The following is a 15,343-nucleotide window of genomic DNA, read 5'->3' on the forward strand; positions in this document are numbered from 1 at the left end:
AGTTCACATGAAGGTCTCAGAGGTCAGCTCAAGAGCAGGAACACAGCGTTGTTCTCTCAGAGAGGAAAACTGGATTAGTTGAGAGGGTTCAGTGTCCCTACGCATTTTTTTTTGTTTTTTCCTGTAAGTTATGGGATACTAGTGCAGAACGTGCAGGTTTCTTACCAAGGTATACATGTGCCATAGCGGTTTGCTGCACCAATCCACCCACCATCTAGGCTTTAAGCCCCACATGCCTTGGGTGTTTGTCCTAATGCTCTCCTTTCCCTGGCCCCCCACCCCGTGACAGGCCACGGAGAGTCGCGTTCCAATTTCTCTGTCCATGTGTTCTCATTGATCAACTCCCACATTTGAGTGAGAAGATGTGGTGTTTGCTTTTCCGTTCCTGTGTTAGTTTGCTGAGAATGATGGTCCCCAGGGTCGTCCATGTCACCGCAAAGAAGACGAACTCATTCTTTTTTATGCTGCCTAGTATTCCCGGGTGTATATACCACACATATTCTTTATCCAGTCTATCACTGATGGGCATTTGGGTTGGTTCCAGGTCCTTTGCTCTTGCAAACTGTGCCGCAGTGAGCATATCTGTGCATGTGTCCTTGTAATTGGATGAATTATAACCCTTTGGCTATATACCCGGTAATGAGATAGCTGGGTCCAATGGTATTTCTGGTTCTAGATGCTTGAGGAATCGCCACACGGACTTCCACAATGGTTGAACTGATTTACACTCTCACAGACGTTGTAAAAGTGTTTCTGTATCTTCACAGCCTTGCCAGCATCTGTTGTTTCCTGACTTTTTAATAATCGCATACGAAATCTTCTCAATATGTAATATCACATAGCCACAGCTCTCAAGAAAGAAATCTGTAGACAGTGTTATCTTTTCAGGAGAAAGCTTTGACTGCTTTCATGGCTGGTTGTATTACACGTTTACGACAATGAGGTTTTTCCTGGAGCTTCACTACAAGTCGTAAAGTCTTTCTCATAATGTACCTATGGAGACTACCTAGAAAAATGTGGTCTCTGACTGGTGCTGGTAAGGTGGTGACAAGATATCTAACAAATAAAGTGACCGTACTTGACTATTTTCCAAAGTTTACTATTTCGGGGTCAGCTTAAGAACCTCACTGCCCGCCTTTGCCCTCACAAGTAATTAGCATGTGCCTAAATAAAGTTGAAGCCAGCTAGCTCCACTATTCCAAGCAGATACTGTCTAGGGTCTAGTCTCTGGAAGTATAAAGTACAGAGCTTACAAGTACAGCTACGCGAAAAGTTGTACCCAAGCTAGAAAGGCTTAAATGATCAATTGATGGATTTGTGTTTCCTCTGGAAGGGGGTACAAAGCAGAGCGCTAATACACATATATAGGGTAGAAGAGTTCAGGGCTTTTATGGACGGCACACAGCTAGGTGTCTTCAAAGAGGTGCACCAGGGAAGCCTCACTGGGCTCCCGTAGGGCGTCAATGGCCGCCCTCTGGAAGCGCACGTCCCGGATGATGTGCTGCCCGATCTTGCGCATCGGGCGCTGGAAGGGCAGCTTGAGGAGGTGAAGCTGCGTGGACTTCTGGTACTTTCTGATTTTGCGCACTGCCAGGCCTGTAGCGGTGAGGCTTCTTGATCCCTCCTGTAGGCGGCGCCCTCTTGCCGGCGGCTGCAGTGGCCAGGGTCTTCGTGGCGCCTGCCAGGCTGTGGCTTTGCCTGGCCACAATGGTGAAACCTCCTCTCTACTTTAAAGAATACAAATTTCTCCTGGCGTGGTGGCGCGCACAGTTGCTCCAAGCTACTCTGGAGGCTGAGTCAGGAGAGTTGCTTGGGCCCAGGAGGCAGAGGCTGCAGTGAGCTGCCATCAGGCCACTGCAATCCAGTCTGGGGGACAGAGGGAGACTCTGTCTCGAAAATAAATAAATAATATGCAATACAATACAATACAACAGCAGAACATAGAAATCATATTTTCATATTCCCCACACCCAGCCCAGTCTATTTCAGAGTATGTGATAAACCACTTGTTTCCCTATGAGTTAGAGATTTTTTTCTCAGACGTTTAAGTTTTCTAATGTGCAACTTCATAAAAGGTCTCATTTTTACCCTCATTGTTTTCTTTATTGTTGTGAAATGTGAACTTTGCGATTCTGTGAGGAATCCAGAATTCTGAAATGCCCCCGGCATTTCCCGCCCCGCCCTCCCCAGAGCCTAGCCCTGCCTCTGCCCCTCCCTTGGGTGCGGACGGAACCTCGAATTGAGGAGCCCGCCCAAAGCCCTGATTAGATTAGGATTACCCTGAAACAATAGCTGTTAAGGGCTGGGTCTAATTCAATCGTCTGTGCTCTTTATTTGGGACTGAACCTCCCTGAGATTCCATTCCCCTGTGGGTGATTCCTCAGCCCTGGAGGTGCAGACCCAGGGAGCTGCACGGCCCAGACCTGGGCAACACCTGTAAGAGCTCAGAGCATCCTCCCGGCAGCTGGCAGAACAAACAAGTGGGCCTGGGTTTCACATACCTGAGGAATTGGATTCTGCCACGAACTCGAATCAGATCGACGCCAGATTCTTCTCAGGTGAAGGCAACGACCCCACAGACAGACCCATCCTGGAGGTCCCTCGTGTGACTCTGAGCAGGAGGCAGTCACTTGGCCTAGTAGAACTTCTGAGCTGTGAGCCGGGGTTTGTTTTCAATATCCAAAATTGGTGAGAATTTCTTCTGCATTCATCTAAAACTAATAAACTCTCCATCCACAGGTTTCTCCATATTGTGGAAGTGAGATAAAGCAGTGTGTGTGTTTGTGTGTGGGAAGGGGAGGCAGGGAGCTGTGTCCACTTGTGACTAATCTATGGCTCGCCAGAAACATAGCAGCCAAAATCTTTGAAAGTTTCTGGGCTGTGGGTCGGCGGGCCAGTGGGATGGCAGACGAGGAAGAAGACCCCACCTTTGAGGAAGGAAATGAAGAAATTGGAGGAGGTGCAGAAGGTGGACAGGGTAAAAGAAAGAGACTTTTTTCTAAAGAATTGCGATGTATGATGTATGGCTTTGGGGATGACCAGAATCCTTATACTGAGTCAGTGGATATTCTTGAAGATCTTGTCATAAAGTATATCACTGAAATGACTCACAAGGCAATGTCAATTGGAAGACAAGGTCGAGTACAAGTTGAAGATATCATCTTCTTGATTCGAAAGGACCCAAGGAAGTTTGCCAGGGTGAAAGACTTGCTTACTATGAATGAAGAATTGAAACGAGCTAGAAAAGCATTCGATGAAGCAAATTACGCATCTTGACACTTTTTGTAGATTCTGAAAATTACCATCTGGGGAAACCAGATATCATAATTGTATATTTTCTAAAGTAAGGTTCTGATATCTAGCCGTGTAAATGAAAGATGGAGAAACAGAGAGTTTTCAGCCTTTCTTTTTATGCTTTTGATTTTAGAGTGATATTGGTGCATGTCGTTGCCTGCCTTTGTATTACCATACTTTAATCACTTACCGGGTTTTAATGACCACGCATAAGTCAAAGTACCTTGCAAACCGTGTCGTTCCTTCTGACTTTTGACTATCTGAAGGATAAAGTCGTATTTGCGTGTTAGGTATGTTTACGCCCTTGTAACCTTGTGAGCTATACTGTAGCTTTTTTCTTTTTCTTTTTCTTTTTTTTTTTTTTTTTCAGAGGGAGTCTCGCTGTGTCGCCAGGCTGGGGTGCAGGGGCGTGATCTCGGCTGACTGCGGGCTCCGCCTCCCGGGTTCGGGTGATTCTCCTTCCTGGGCCTCTCGGGTTCCTGGGAAGTGCAGGCGCCTGCCACCATGCCTGGCTAACTTTTCGTATTTTTGGTGGTGACGGGGTTTCGCCATGTTGGCCAGGATGGTTTCGATCTCTGAACCTCGTGATCCGCCTGCCTCGGCCTCCCACGGTGCTGGGACTGCAGGCGCCAGCCACCGAGCCTGGCCTACTGTAGCTATTTAATATGTGAAATCGAAATGGCATTTCTGACTTGACAGCTGAGGCTTGTACTTCATGTATTCTGAAGTTTTTAGACAACAACTAGTTTACTGTCTAGTTCATTATTAAAGAGAATGAACTAGGCCGGGCGTGGTGGCTCGTGCCTGTAATCCCAGCACTTTGGGAGGCCGAGGCGGGCGGATCACGAAGTCAGGAGTTCGAGACCATCCTGGCTAACACGGTGAAACCCCGTCTCTACTAAAAATACAAAAAATTAGCCGGGCGCAGTGGCGGGTGACCGTAGTCCCAGCTACTCGGGAGGCTGAGGCCGGAGAATGGCGTCTACGCGGGAGGAGGGGCTTGCGGTGAGCCGAGATCGCTGCACTGCCCTCCAGCCTGGTCGGCAGAGCGAGACGCCGTCTCCACACAAACAAGCAAACAAAAAAACAGAAAGCAAGTTTCACATTGCTTTCACAATACTTAATGCTGTGTTGGAAGGCTTTTTGATTTAAAATCACTTTGGATTGATAACATCCTGTTAAAGTTTTAGGAGAACACGTTTTCCCGGATCAAATTCAAGCTTCTTAAAATAAATGCTTTCAGTAGCAGGAATGGCATTGCTTAAAAAGCTGACGGCAGGGTAAGCGTTTGCGTTAGTGTTTTATTAACATATTTGTAAGTACTTGTTCGTCGTGGAAATGTGTCCTTGCCTAAAACCATAGGTGGCTGTGGAAACCATGTTTGTAGTTCGGAATACCCAGGTTTTGTGGGTATTTGCTCTATGCGTAAAATTATTCTTGCCCTTAGTTTAAAGTAAGGATTACAGTTGGATTGAAGTCGATCACTGAATGTTATTGTTTATGAGACTTAACATTTTGAGTGCCGCTTAATAAACATGATCTGTAAATCAAAAAAAAAAAAAAAAAAACAAGAAAAAGGATGGTTCTCAAAATCTCACTTCGGATCCATAATCAAACCACCCCAGCTGTAACTTCTGCTGCTACAGCTGCTGTCACGGAGCAGACCTGAGTCTCACCCATGGAGACAGGCAGGCAAACAGTTGTGTCTGCTGAGATGTTCGCCACGCCCCAAGGTCTGAAGGGCAGCAACAAGGACGGGCTCCCTGAGGACCTAGATGGGAACTTGGAAGAACCCAGGGGTCAGGAAGGTGAGCTCAGCAGTCAGGATGTCACGGACCTCACAGAAGGCGACAGTGAAGCCTCAGCCTCAGCTCCTCCTGCAGCCAAAGGACGGAAAAGAGATACCAAAGGAAAGAAGGAGAGGAAGCCCACCGTGGATGCGGAGGAGGCTCAGAGGATGGCAACCCTGCTGTCTGCCATGTCTGAGGAGCAGCTGGCCCGCTACGAAGTGTGTCGCCGGTCAGCTTTCCCAAAAGCACGCATTGCAGGTCTGATGCATTCTATCACTGGCGGATCGGAGCCTGAGAACGTGGCCATTGCCATGGCTGGAATAGCCAAGGTCTTCGTCGGAGAGGTGCTGGAAGAGGCCCTGGACGTGTGTGAGATGTGGGGAGAAAAGCCCCCACTGCAGCCCAAGCATTTAAGGGAGGCTGCTCGCAGGTTAAAGCCCAAGGGCCTCGTCCCCAACAGCAACTACCAAAAAATCATGTTCTAGGCCCAAGGCCAGAGGGAAGGGTCTGTTTGTGCAGGCATAAGTACTGCATTCGTCTTTCAGTGACAGGACTGCGTTTGCTGGAGCTTCTGCATCTCAGTCTACCCTGGATTTACCCACCATCTTAGTGTCTTGAGACGTCAAGCTGCCCTTACCTGGATGAAGACAGCAGATTGTTTGGTAGTAGCCTTGGCTAAATGTTTGGGCCTCCGAGGTCATGTTGAGGCCTTTTTGTATGTCTTTCTAGTTGGAAGAATAAAGGTGCCTGGGCCTTGAGCATCCTGTGGACAGGAAGCTGCATTCAGAGAGGGAAGCCCTTTCCAGGACATTTGTACGGTTCCTTGCTGAAGCCTGCTGTTGCCGTGTCTTTGCTGGAATGCTTATGTCTGGGTTTCAGTAAGTGAAGGCGCCAGAAATGTTTCCCGAATGTTGTCCTGGGTAATTTTCATGCCCTTATGTATTTTTGTGAGTCATCACAAAAACAGTTAAACTCTTTTCCAAACTGCAGAAATAAAAATTACATCACAAAGCTTTTTTTTTTCTCTCAGTTGACCCTTCTCCTATTCCTGCCTACTGTGCTTTACGTCAGCAAGTGATCCTTTACTGTTTTAGAATGTAATATAGTATAGATGCATCGTAAAAGACGAGAGAGCATCCAATTCCAAAATCACCTTTCCTCACGCCGCCATTTGTAGCGAACTTCTATGTAGTTGAAAAGGCATACAGACAGCCTGTTGATACTTCATGTTTGCTACACACGGTGATATGGCCGGTTCATCCAGAGACACTGAAATTTAGTTCAAAACACTGCCTTAGAGTATTCCTGATTTTATTGATTCCACCGATGATCCACTCGGAAAATCAAACCTGAGTACACAGACATGGGGGAAGATATTAAAATATCGGACCAAGTAGGTTCATCACGAGTGACAAAGTTATTCCCAACTCTACTTGGACATACTCTGCTGTATCTTTATGATGCAATTGAGTAATTTTTCTTTACAGAATAAAGACCTGAGACTTACGACGGAATCACCCTGAACCTTCCCAGCACAGCTCACAGACATCCGTGGTTCCATTTCAGTGTGTTTCCCTCTGCCATGTGCCCCCTGAATCACAGAGTGAAAGCCAAATTTTCGAAAAGACCCCATTGTTCTGCTCTAATATCGAATGCAGAATAACATGTACTCTTTCTTCCTGGAGCCAAATAAACCCCCATACAATATAGTTGTATTTCCTCATACCCTCAGCTTTTGCTGCTAAAATAGGACTTATGGTACGTAGCATCTGCCTTTGGGTATTACGGAAATTTCTAAATTTTACCAAGAATTGGGAAATTCCGTTTCATACCTCCATATTCTGGCCTTCTTCAGCTTTCCTTTCCTTTAACCAACTTTCTTGCCTGGGCGTACCACAAGTTAGACCGGTGTGTCTTAGAGACACAAGGAGGGTACAGGTTCTTGGCAGAACTGATGGAGATGGGAGGGCTCCCTCAGAAATGAAAGTGCTTGAGCTCCCAAAGGAAGTAAGGTCCTAGAGACTCATTATCTCCCAGTCTTAACATGGCTCTCAGCTCATTCCTTTTCCATAGCATGGAGCAGTCTTGGAAGCTGTATTCTGGCAGATGTGGCAGCTCTGGCCCTTTCAGAACACTAGAGGAAAAGAGAACCTGGCCCAAGCAGCCTGCGGTCTAGACAGGCATCAGCAGAGGGCAGTGCTGATGGCGACTCCACACACAAGCTTAGAACATTTCTCTTGCCCCTCATAGAACTCAATACATTGAGTGGGGTCTGAGTAAATCTGAACTGCTGAAGACAGAAACAAGTTCACATCAAGGTCTCAGAGGTCAGCTCAAGAGCAGGAACACAGCGTTGTTCTCTCAGAGAGGAAAACTGGATTAGTTGAGAGGGTTCAGTGTCCCTACGCATTTTTTTTTTTGTTTTTTCCTGTAAGTTATGGGATACTAGTGCAAAACGTGCAGGTTTCTTACCAAGGTATACATGTGCCATAGCGGTTTGCTGCACCAATCCACCCACCATCTAGGCTTTAAGCCCCACATGCCTTGGGTGTTTGTCCTAATGCTCTCCTTTCCCTGGCCCCCCACCCCGTGACAGGCCACGGAGAGTCACGTTCCACTTTCTCTGTCCATGTGTTCTCATTGATCAACTCCCACTTTTGAGTGAGAAGATGTGGTGTTTGCTTTTCCGTTCCTGTGTTAGTTTGCTGAGAATGATGGTCCCCAGGGTCGTCCATGTCACCGCAAAGAAGACGAACTCATTCTTTTTTATGCTGCCTAGTATTCCGGGGTGTATATACCACACATATTCTTTATCCAGTCTATCACTGATGGGCATTTGGGTTGGTTCCAGGTCCTTTGCTCTTGCAAACTGTGCCGCAGTGAGCATATCTGTGCATGTGTCCTTGTAATTGGATGAATTATAACCCTTTGGCTATATACCCGGTAATGAGATAGCTGGGTCCAATGGTATTTCTGGTTCTAGATGCTTGAGGAATCGCCACACGGACTTCCACAATGGTTGAACTGATTTACACTCTCACAGACGTTGTAAAAGTGTTTCTGTATCTTCACAGCCTTGCCAGCATCTGTTGTTTCCTGACTTTTTAATAATCGCATACGAAATCTTCTCAATATGTAATATCACATAGCCACAGCTCTCAAGAAAGAAATCTGTAGACAGTGTTATCTTTTCAGGAGAAAGCTTTGACTGCTTTCATGGCTGGTTGTATTACACGTTTACGACAATGAGGTTTTTCCTGGAGCTTCACTACAAGTCGTAAAGTCTTTCTCATAATGTACCTATGGAGACTACCTAGAAAAATGTGGTCTCTGACTGGTGCTGGTAAGGTGGTGACAAGATATCTAACAAATAAAGTGACCGTACTTGACTATTTTCCAAAGTTTACTATTTCGGGGTCAGCTTAAGAACCTCACTGCCCGCCTTTGCCCTCACAAGTAATTAGCATGTGCCTAAATAAAGTTGAAGCCAGCTAGCTCCACTATTCCAAGCAGATACTGTCTAGGGTCTAGTCTCTGGAAGTATAAAGTACAGCGCTTACAAGTACAGCTACGCGAAAAGTTGTACCCAAGCTAGAAAGGCTTAAATGATCAATTGATGGATTTGTGTTTCCTCTGGAAGGGGGTACAAAGCAGAGCGCTAATACACATATATAGGGTAGAAGAGTTCAGGGCTTTTATGGACGGCACACAACTAGGTGTCTTCAAAGAGGTGCACCAGGGAAGCCTCACTGGGCTCCCGTAGGGCGTCAATGGCCGCCCTCTGGAAGCGCACGTCCCGGATGATGTGCTGCCCGATCTTGCGCATCGGGCGCTGGAAGGGCAGCTTGAGGAGGTGAAGCTGCGTGGACTTCTGGTACTTTCTGATTTTGCGCACTGCCAGGCCTGTAGCGGTGAGGCTTCTTGATCCCTCCTGTAGGCGGCGCCCTCTTGCCGGCGGCTGCAGTGGCCAGGGTCTTCGTGGCGCCTGCCAGGCTGTGGCTTTGCCTGGCCACAATGGTGAAACCTCCTCTCTACTTTAAAGAATACAAATTTCTCCTGGCGTGGTGGCGCGCACAGTTGCTCCAAGCTACTCTGGAGGCTGAGTCAGGAGAGTTGCTTGGGCCCAGGAGGCAGAGGCTGCAGTGAGCTGCCATCAGGCCACTGCAATCCAGTCTGGGGGACAGAGGGAGACTCTGTCTCGAAAATAAATAAATAATATGCAATACAATACAATACAACAGCAGAACACAGAAATCATATTTTCATATTCCCCACACCCAGCCCAGTCTATTTCAGAGTATGTGATAAACCACTTGTTTCCCTATGAGTTAGAGATTTTTTTCTCAGACGTTTAAGTTTTCTAATGTGCAACTTCATAAAAGGTCTCATTTTTACCCTCATTGTTTTCTTTATTGTTGTGAAATGTGAACTTTGCGATTCTGTGAGGAATCCAGAATTCTGAAATGCCCCCGGCATTTCCCGCCCCGCCCTCCCCAGAGCCTAGCCCTGCCTCTGCCCCTCCCTTGGGTGCGGACGGAACCTCGAATTGAGGAGCCCGCCCAAAGCCCTGATTAGATTAGGATTACCCTGAAACAATAGCTGTTAAGGGCTGGGTCTAATTCAATCGTCTGTGCTCTTTATTTGGGACTGAACCTCCCTGAGATTCCATTCCCCTGTGGGTGATTCCTCAGCCCTGGAGGTGCAGACCCAGGGAGCTGCACGGCCCAGACCTGGGCAACACCTGTAAGAGCTCAGAGCATCCTCCCGGCAGCTGGCAGAACAAACAAGTGGGCCTGGGTTTCACATACCTGAGGAATTGGATTCTGCCACGAACTCGAATCAGATCGACGCCAGATTCTTCTCAGGTGAAGGCAACGACCCCACAGACAGACCCATCCTGGAGGTCCCTCGTGTGACTCTGAGCAGGAGGCAGTCACTTGGCCTAGTAGAACTTCTGAGCTGTGAGCCGGGGTTTGTTTTCAATATCCAAAATTGGTGAGAATTTCTTCTGCATTCATCTAAAACTAATAAACTCTCCATCCACAGGTTTCTCCATATTGTGGAAGTGAGATAAAGCAGTGTGTGTGTTTGTGTGTGGGAAGGGGAGGCAGGGAGCTGTGTCCACTTGTGACTAATCTATGGCTCGCCAGAAACATAGCAGCCAAAATCTTTGAAAGTTTCTGGGCTGTGGGTCGGCGGGCCAGTGGGATGGCAGACGAGGAAGAAGACCCCACCTTTGAGGAAGGAAATGAAGAAATTGGAGGAGGTGCAGAAGGTGGACAGGGTAAAAGAAAGAGACTTTTTTCTAAAGAATTGCGATGTATGATGTATGGCTTTGGGGATGACCAGAATCCTTATACTGAGTCAGTGGATATTCTTGAAGATCTTGTCATAAAGTATATCAGTGAAATGACTCACAAGGCAATGTCAATTGGAAGACAAGGTCGAGTACAAGTTGAAGATATCATCTTCTTGATTCGAAAGGACCCAAGGAAGTTTGCCAGGGTGAAAGACTTGCTTACTATGAATGAAGAATTGAAACGAGCTAGAAAAGCATTCGATGAAGCAAATTACGCATCTTGACACTTTTTGTAGATTCTGAAAATTACCATCTGGGGAAACCAGATATCATAATTGTATATTTTCTAAAGTAAGGTTCTGATATCTAGCCGTGTAAATGAAAGATGGAGAAACAGAGAGTTTTCAGCCTTTCTTTTTATGCTTTTGATTTTAGAGTGATATTGGTGCATGTCGTTGCCTGCCTTTGTATTACCATACTTTAATCACTTACCGGGTTTTAATGACCACGCATAAGTCAAAGTACCTTGCAAACCGTGTCGTTCCTTCTGACTTTTGACTATCTGAAGGATAAAGTCGTATTTGCGTGTTAGGTATGTTTACGCCCTTGTAACCTTGTGAGCTATACTGTAGCTTTTTTCTTTTTCTTTTTCTTTTTTTTTTTTTTTTCCAGACGGAGTCTCGCTGTGTCGCCAGGCTGGGGTGCAGGGGCGTGATCTCGGCTGACTGCGGGCTCCGCCTCCCGGGTTCGGGTGATTCTCCTTCCTGGGCCTCTCGGGTTCCTGGGAAGTGCAGGCGCCTGCCACCATGCCTGGCTAACTTTTCGTATTTTTGGTGGTGACGGGGTTTCGCCATGTTGGCCAGGATGGTTTCGATCTCTGAACCTCGTGATCCGCCTGCCTCGGCCTCCCACGGTGCTGGGACTGCAGGCGCCAGCCACCGAGCCTGGCCTACTGTAGCTATTTAATATGTGAAATCGAAATGGCATTTCTGACTTGACAGCTGAGGCTTGTACTTCATGTATTCTGAAGTTTTTAGACAACAACTAGTTTACTGTCTAGTTCATTATTAAAGAGAATGAACTAGGCCGGGCGTGGTGGCTCGTGCCTGTAATCCCAGCACTTTGGGAGGCCGAGGCGGGCGGATCACGAAGTCAGGAGATCGAGACCATCCTGGCTAACACGGTGAAACCCCGTCTCTACTAAAAATACAAAAAATTAGCCGGGCGCAGTGGCGGGTGACCGTAGTCCCAGCTACTCGGGAGGCTGAGGCCGGAGAATGGCGTCTACGCGGGAGGAGGGGCTTGCGGTGAGCCGAGATCGCTGCACTGCCCTCCAGCCTGGTCGGCAGAGCGAGACGCCGTCTCCACACAAACAAGCAAACAAAAAAACAGAAAGCAAGTTTCACATTGCTTTCACAATACTTAATGCTGTGTTGGATGGCTTTTTGATTTAAAATCACTTTGGATTGATAACATCCTGTTAAAGTTTTAGGAGAACACGTTTTCCCGGATCAAATTCAAGCTTCTTAAAATAAATGCTTTCAGTAGCAGGAATGGCATTGCTTAAAAAGCTGACGGCATGGTAAGCGTTTGCGTTAGTGTTTTATTAACATATTTGTAAGTACTTGTTCGTCGTGGAAATGTGTCCTTGCCTAAAACCATAGGTGGCTGTGGAAACCATGTTTGTAGTTCGGAATACCCAGGTTTTGTGTGTATTTGCTGTATGCGTAAAATTATTCTTGCCCTTAGTTTAAAGTAAGGATTACAGTTGGATTGAAGTCGATCACTGAATGTTATTGTTTATGAGACTTAACATTTTGAGTGCCGCTTAATAAACATGATCTGTAAATCAAAAAAAAAAAAAAAAACAAGAAAAAGGATGGTTCTCAAAATCTCACTTCGGATCCATAATCAAACCACCCCAGCTGTAACTTCTGCTGCTACAGCTGCTGTCACGGAGCAGACCTGAGTCTCACCCATGGAGACAGGCAGGCAAACAGTTGTGTGTGCTGAGATGTTCGCCACGCCCCAAGGTCTGAAGGGCAGCAACAAGGACGGGCTCCCTGAGGACCTAGATGGGAACTTGGAAGAACCCAGGGGTCAGGAAGGTGAGCTCAGCAGTCAGGATGTCACGGACCTCACAGAAGGCGACAGTGAAGCCTCAGCCTCAGCTCCTCCTGCAGCCAAAGGACGGAAAAGAGATACCAAAGGAAAGAAGGAGAGGAAGCCCACCGTGGATGCGGAGGAGGCTCAGAGGATGGCAACCCTGCTGTCTGCCATGTCTGAGGAGCAGCTGGCCCGCTACGAAGTGTGTCGCCGGTCAGCTTTCCCAAAAGCACGCATTGCAGGTCTGATGCATTCTATCACTGGCGGATCGGAGCCTGAGAACGTGGCCATTGCCATGGCTGGAATAGCCAAGGTCTTCGTCGGAGAGGTGCTGGAAGAGGCCCTGGACGTGTGTGAGATGTGGGGAGAAAAGCCCCCACTGCAGCCCAAGCATTTAAGGGAGGCTGCTCGCAGGTTAAAGCCCAAGGGCCTCTTCCCCAACAGCAACTACCAAAAAATCATGTTCTAGGCCCAAGGCCAGAGGGAAGGGTCTGTTTGTGCAGGCATAAGTACTGCATTCGTCTTTCAGTGACAGGACTGCGTTTGCTGGAGCTTCTGCATCTCAGTCTACCCTGGATTTACCCACCATCTTAGTGTCTTGAGACGTCAAGCTGCCCTTACCTGGATGAAGACAGCAGATTGTTTGGTAGTAGCCTTGGCTAAATGTTTGGGCCTCCGAGGTCATGTTGAGGCCTTTTTGTATGTCTTTCTAGTTGGAAGAATAAAGGTGCCTGGGCCTTGAGCATCCTGTGGACAGGAAGCTGCATTCAGAGAGGGAAGCCCTTTCCAGGACATTTGTACGGTTCCTTGCTGAAGCCTGCTGTTGCCGTGTCTTTGCTGGAATGCTTATGTCTGGGTTTCAGTAAGTGAAGGCGCCAGAAATGTTTCCCGAATGTTGTCCTGGGTAATTTTCATGCCCTTATGTATTTTTGTGAGTCATCACAAAAACAGTTAAACTCTTTTCCAAACTGCAGAAATAAAAATTACATCACAAAGCTTTTTTTTTTCTCTCAGTTGACCCTTCTCCTATTCCTGCCTACTGTGCTTTACGTCAGCAAGTGATCCTTTACTGTTTTAGAATGTAATATAGTATAGATGCATCGTAAAAGACGAGAGAGCATCCAATTCCAAAATCACCTTTCCTCACGCCGCCATTTGTAGCGAACTTCTATGTAGTTGAAAAGGCATACAGACAGCCTGTTGATACTTCATGTTTGCTACACACGGTGATATGGCCGGTTCATCCAGAGACACTGAAATTTAGTTCAAAACACTGCCTTAGAGTATTCCTGATTTTATTGATTCCACCGATGATCCACTCGGAAAATCAAACCTGAGTACACAGACATGGGGGAAGATATTAAAATATCGGACCAAGTAGGTTCATCACGAGTGACAAAGTTATTCCCAACTCTACTTGGACATACTCTGCTGTATCTTTATGATGCAATTGAGTAATTTTTCTTTACAGAATAAAGACCTGAGACTTACGACGGAATCACCCTGAACCTTCCCAGCACAGCTCACAGATATCCGTGGTTCCATTTCAGTGTGTTTCCCTCTGCCATGTGCCCCCTGAATCACAGAGTGAAAGCCAAATTTTCCAAAAGACCCCATTGTTCTGCTCTAATATTGAATGCAGAATAACATGTACTCTTTCTTCCTGGAGCCAAATAAACCCCCATACAATATAGTTGTATTTCCTCATACCCTCAGCTTTTGCTGCTAAAATAGGACTTATGGTACGTAGCATCTGCCTTTGGGTATTACGGAAATTTCTAAATTTTACCAAGAATTGGGAAATTCCGTTTCATACCTCCATATTCTGGCCTTCTTCAGCTTTCCTTTCCTTTAACCAACTTTCTTGCCTGGGCGTACCACAAGTTAGACCGGTGTGTCTTAGAGACACAAGGAGGGTACAGGTTCTTGGCAGAACTCATGGAGATGGGAGGGCTCCCTCAGAAATGAAAGTGCTTGAGCTCCCAAAGGAAGTAAGGTCCTAGAGACTCATTATCTCCCAGTCTTAACATGGCTCTCAGCTCATTCCTTTTCCATAGCATGGAGCAGTCTTGGAAGCTGTATTCTGGCAGATGTGGCAGCTCTGGCCCTTTCAGAACACTAGAGGAAAGGAGAACCTGGCCCAAGCAGCCTGCGGTCTAGACAGGCATCAGCAGAGGGCAGTGCTGATGGCGACTCCACACACAAGCTTAGAACGTTTCTCTTGCCCCTCATAGAACTCAATACATTGAGTGGGGTCTGAGTAAATCTGAACTGCTGAAGACAGAAACAAGTTCACATGAAGGTCTCAGAGGTCAGCTCAAGAGCAGGAACACAGCGTTGTTCTCTCAGAGAGGAAAACTGGATTAGTTGAGAGGGTTCAGTGTCCCTACGCATTTTTTTTTGTTTTTTCCTGTAAGTTATGGGATACTAGTGCAGAACGTGCAGGTTTCTTACCAAGGTATACATGTGCCATAGCGGTTTGCTGCACCAATCCACCCACCATCTAGGCTTTAAGCCCCACATGCCTTGGGTGTTTGTCCTAATGCTCTCCTTTCCCTGGCCCCCCACCCCGTGACAGGCCACGGAGAGTCGCGTTCCAATTTCTCTGTCCATGTGTTCTCATTGATCAACTCCCACATTTGAGTGAGAAGATGTGGTGTTTGCTTTTCCGTTCCTGTGTTAGTTTGCTGAGAATGATGGTCCCCAGGGTCGTCCATGTCACCGCAAAGAAGACGAACTCATTCTTTTTTATGCTGCCTAGTATTCCCGGGTGTATATACCACACATATTCTTTATCCAGTCTATCACTGATGGGCATTTGGGTTGGTTCCAGGTCCTTTGCTCTTGCAAACTG

General features: G+C 46.9%; 3 protein-coding genes across 3 annotated transcripts; all 3 read left to right on the forward strand.

Annotated features, from left to right (window-relative positions):
- The first annotated feature begins 2,901 nt into the window (after nt 1-2,901).
- Nucleotides 2,902-3,276, forward strand: LOC134735340 (transcription initiation factor TFIID subunit 13-like). Its single transcript, XM_063629808.1, has one exon. It carries the CDS (start codon nt 2,902-2,904, stop codon nt 3,274-3,276), a length of 375 nt encoding a protein of 124 aa, XP_063485878.1.
- A 1,696-nt stretch (nt 3,277-4,972) lies between these two features.
- LOC134735374 (TATA-box binding protein associated factor 11 like protein 2-like) lies at nt 4,973-5,569 on the forward strand. The gene has a single exon (XM_063629862.1). The coding sequence runs from the start codon at nt 4,973-4,975 to the stop codon at nt 5,567-5,569; it is 597 nt and encodes a 198-aa protein (XP_063485932.1).
- A 6,792-nt stretch (nt 5,570-12,361) lies between these two features.
- On the forward strand, nt 12,362-12,958 carry LOC134735341 (TATA-box binding protein associated factor 11 like protein 2-like). Its single transcript, XM_063629809.1, has one exon. It carries the CDS (start codon nt 12,362-12,364, stop codon nt 12,956-12,958), a length of 597 nt encoding a protein of 198 aa, XP_063485879.1.
- The last annotated feature ends 2,385 nt before the right edge of the window (nt 12,959-15,343 follow it).

This window comes from Symphalangus syndactylus, chromosome 20, assembly GCF_028878055.3.
Source record: "Symphalangus syndactylus isolate Jambi chromosome 20, NHGRI_mSymSyn1-v2.1_pri, whole genome shotgun sequence".
In the NCBI taxonomy this organism is placed as follows: Eukaryota; Metazoa; Chordata; class Mammalia; order Primates; family Hylobatidae; genus Symphalangus; species Symphalangus syndactylus.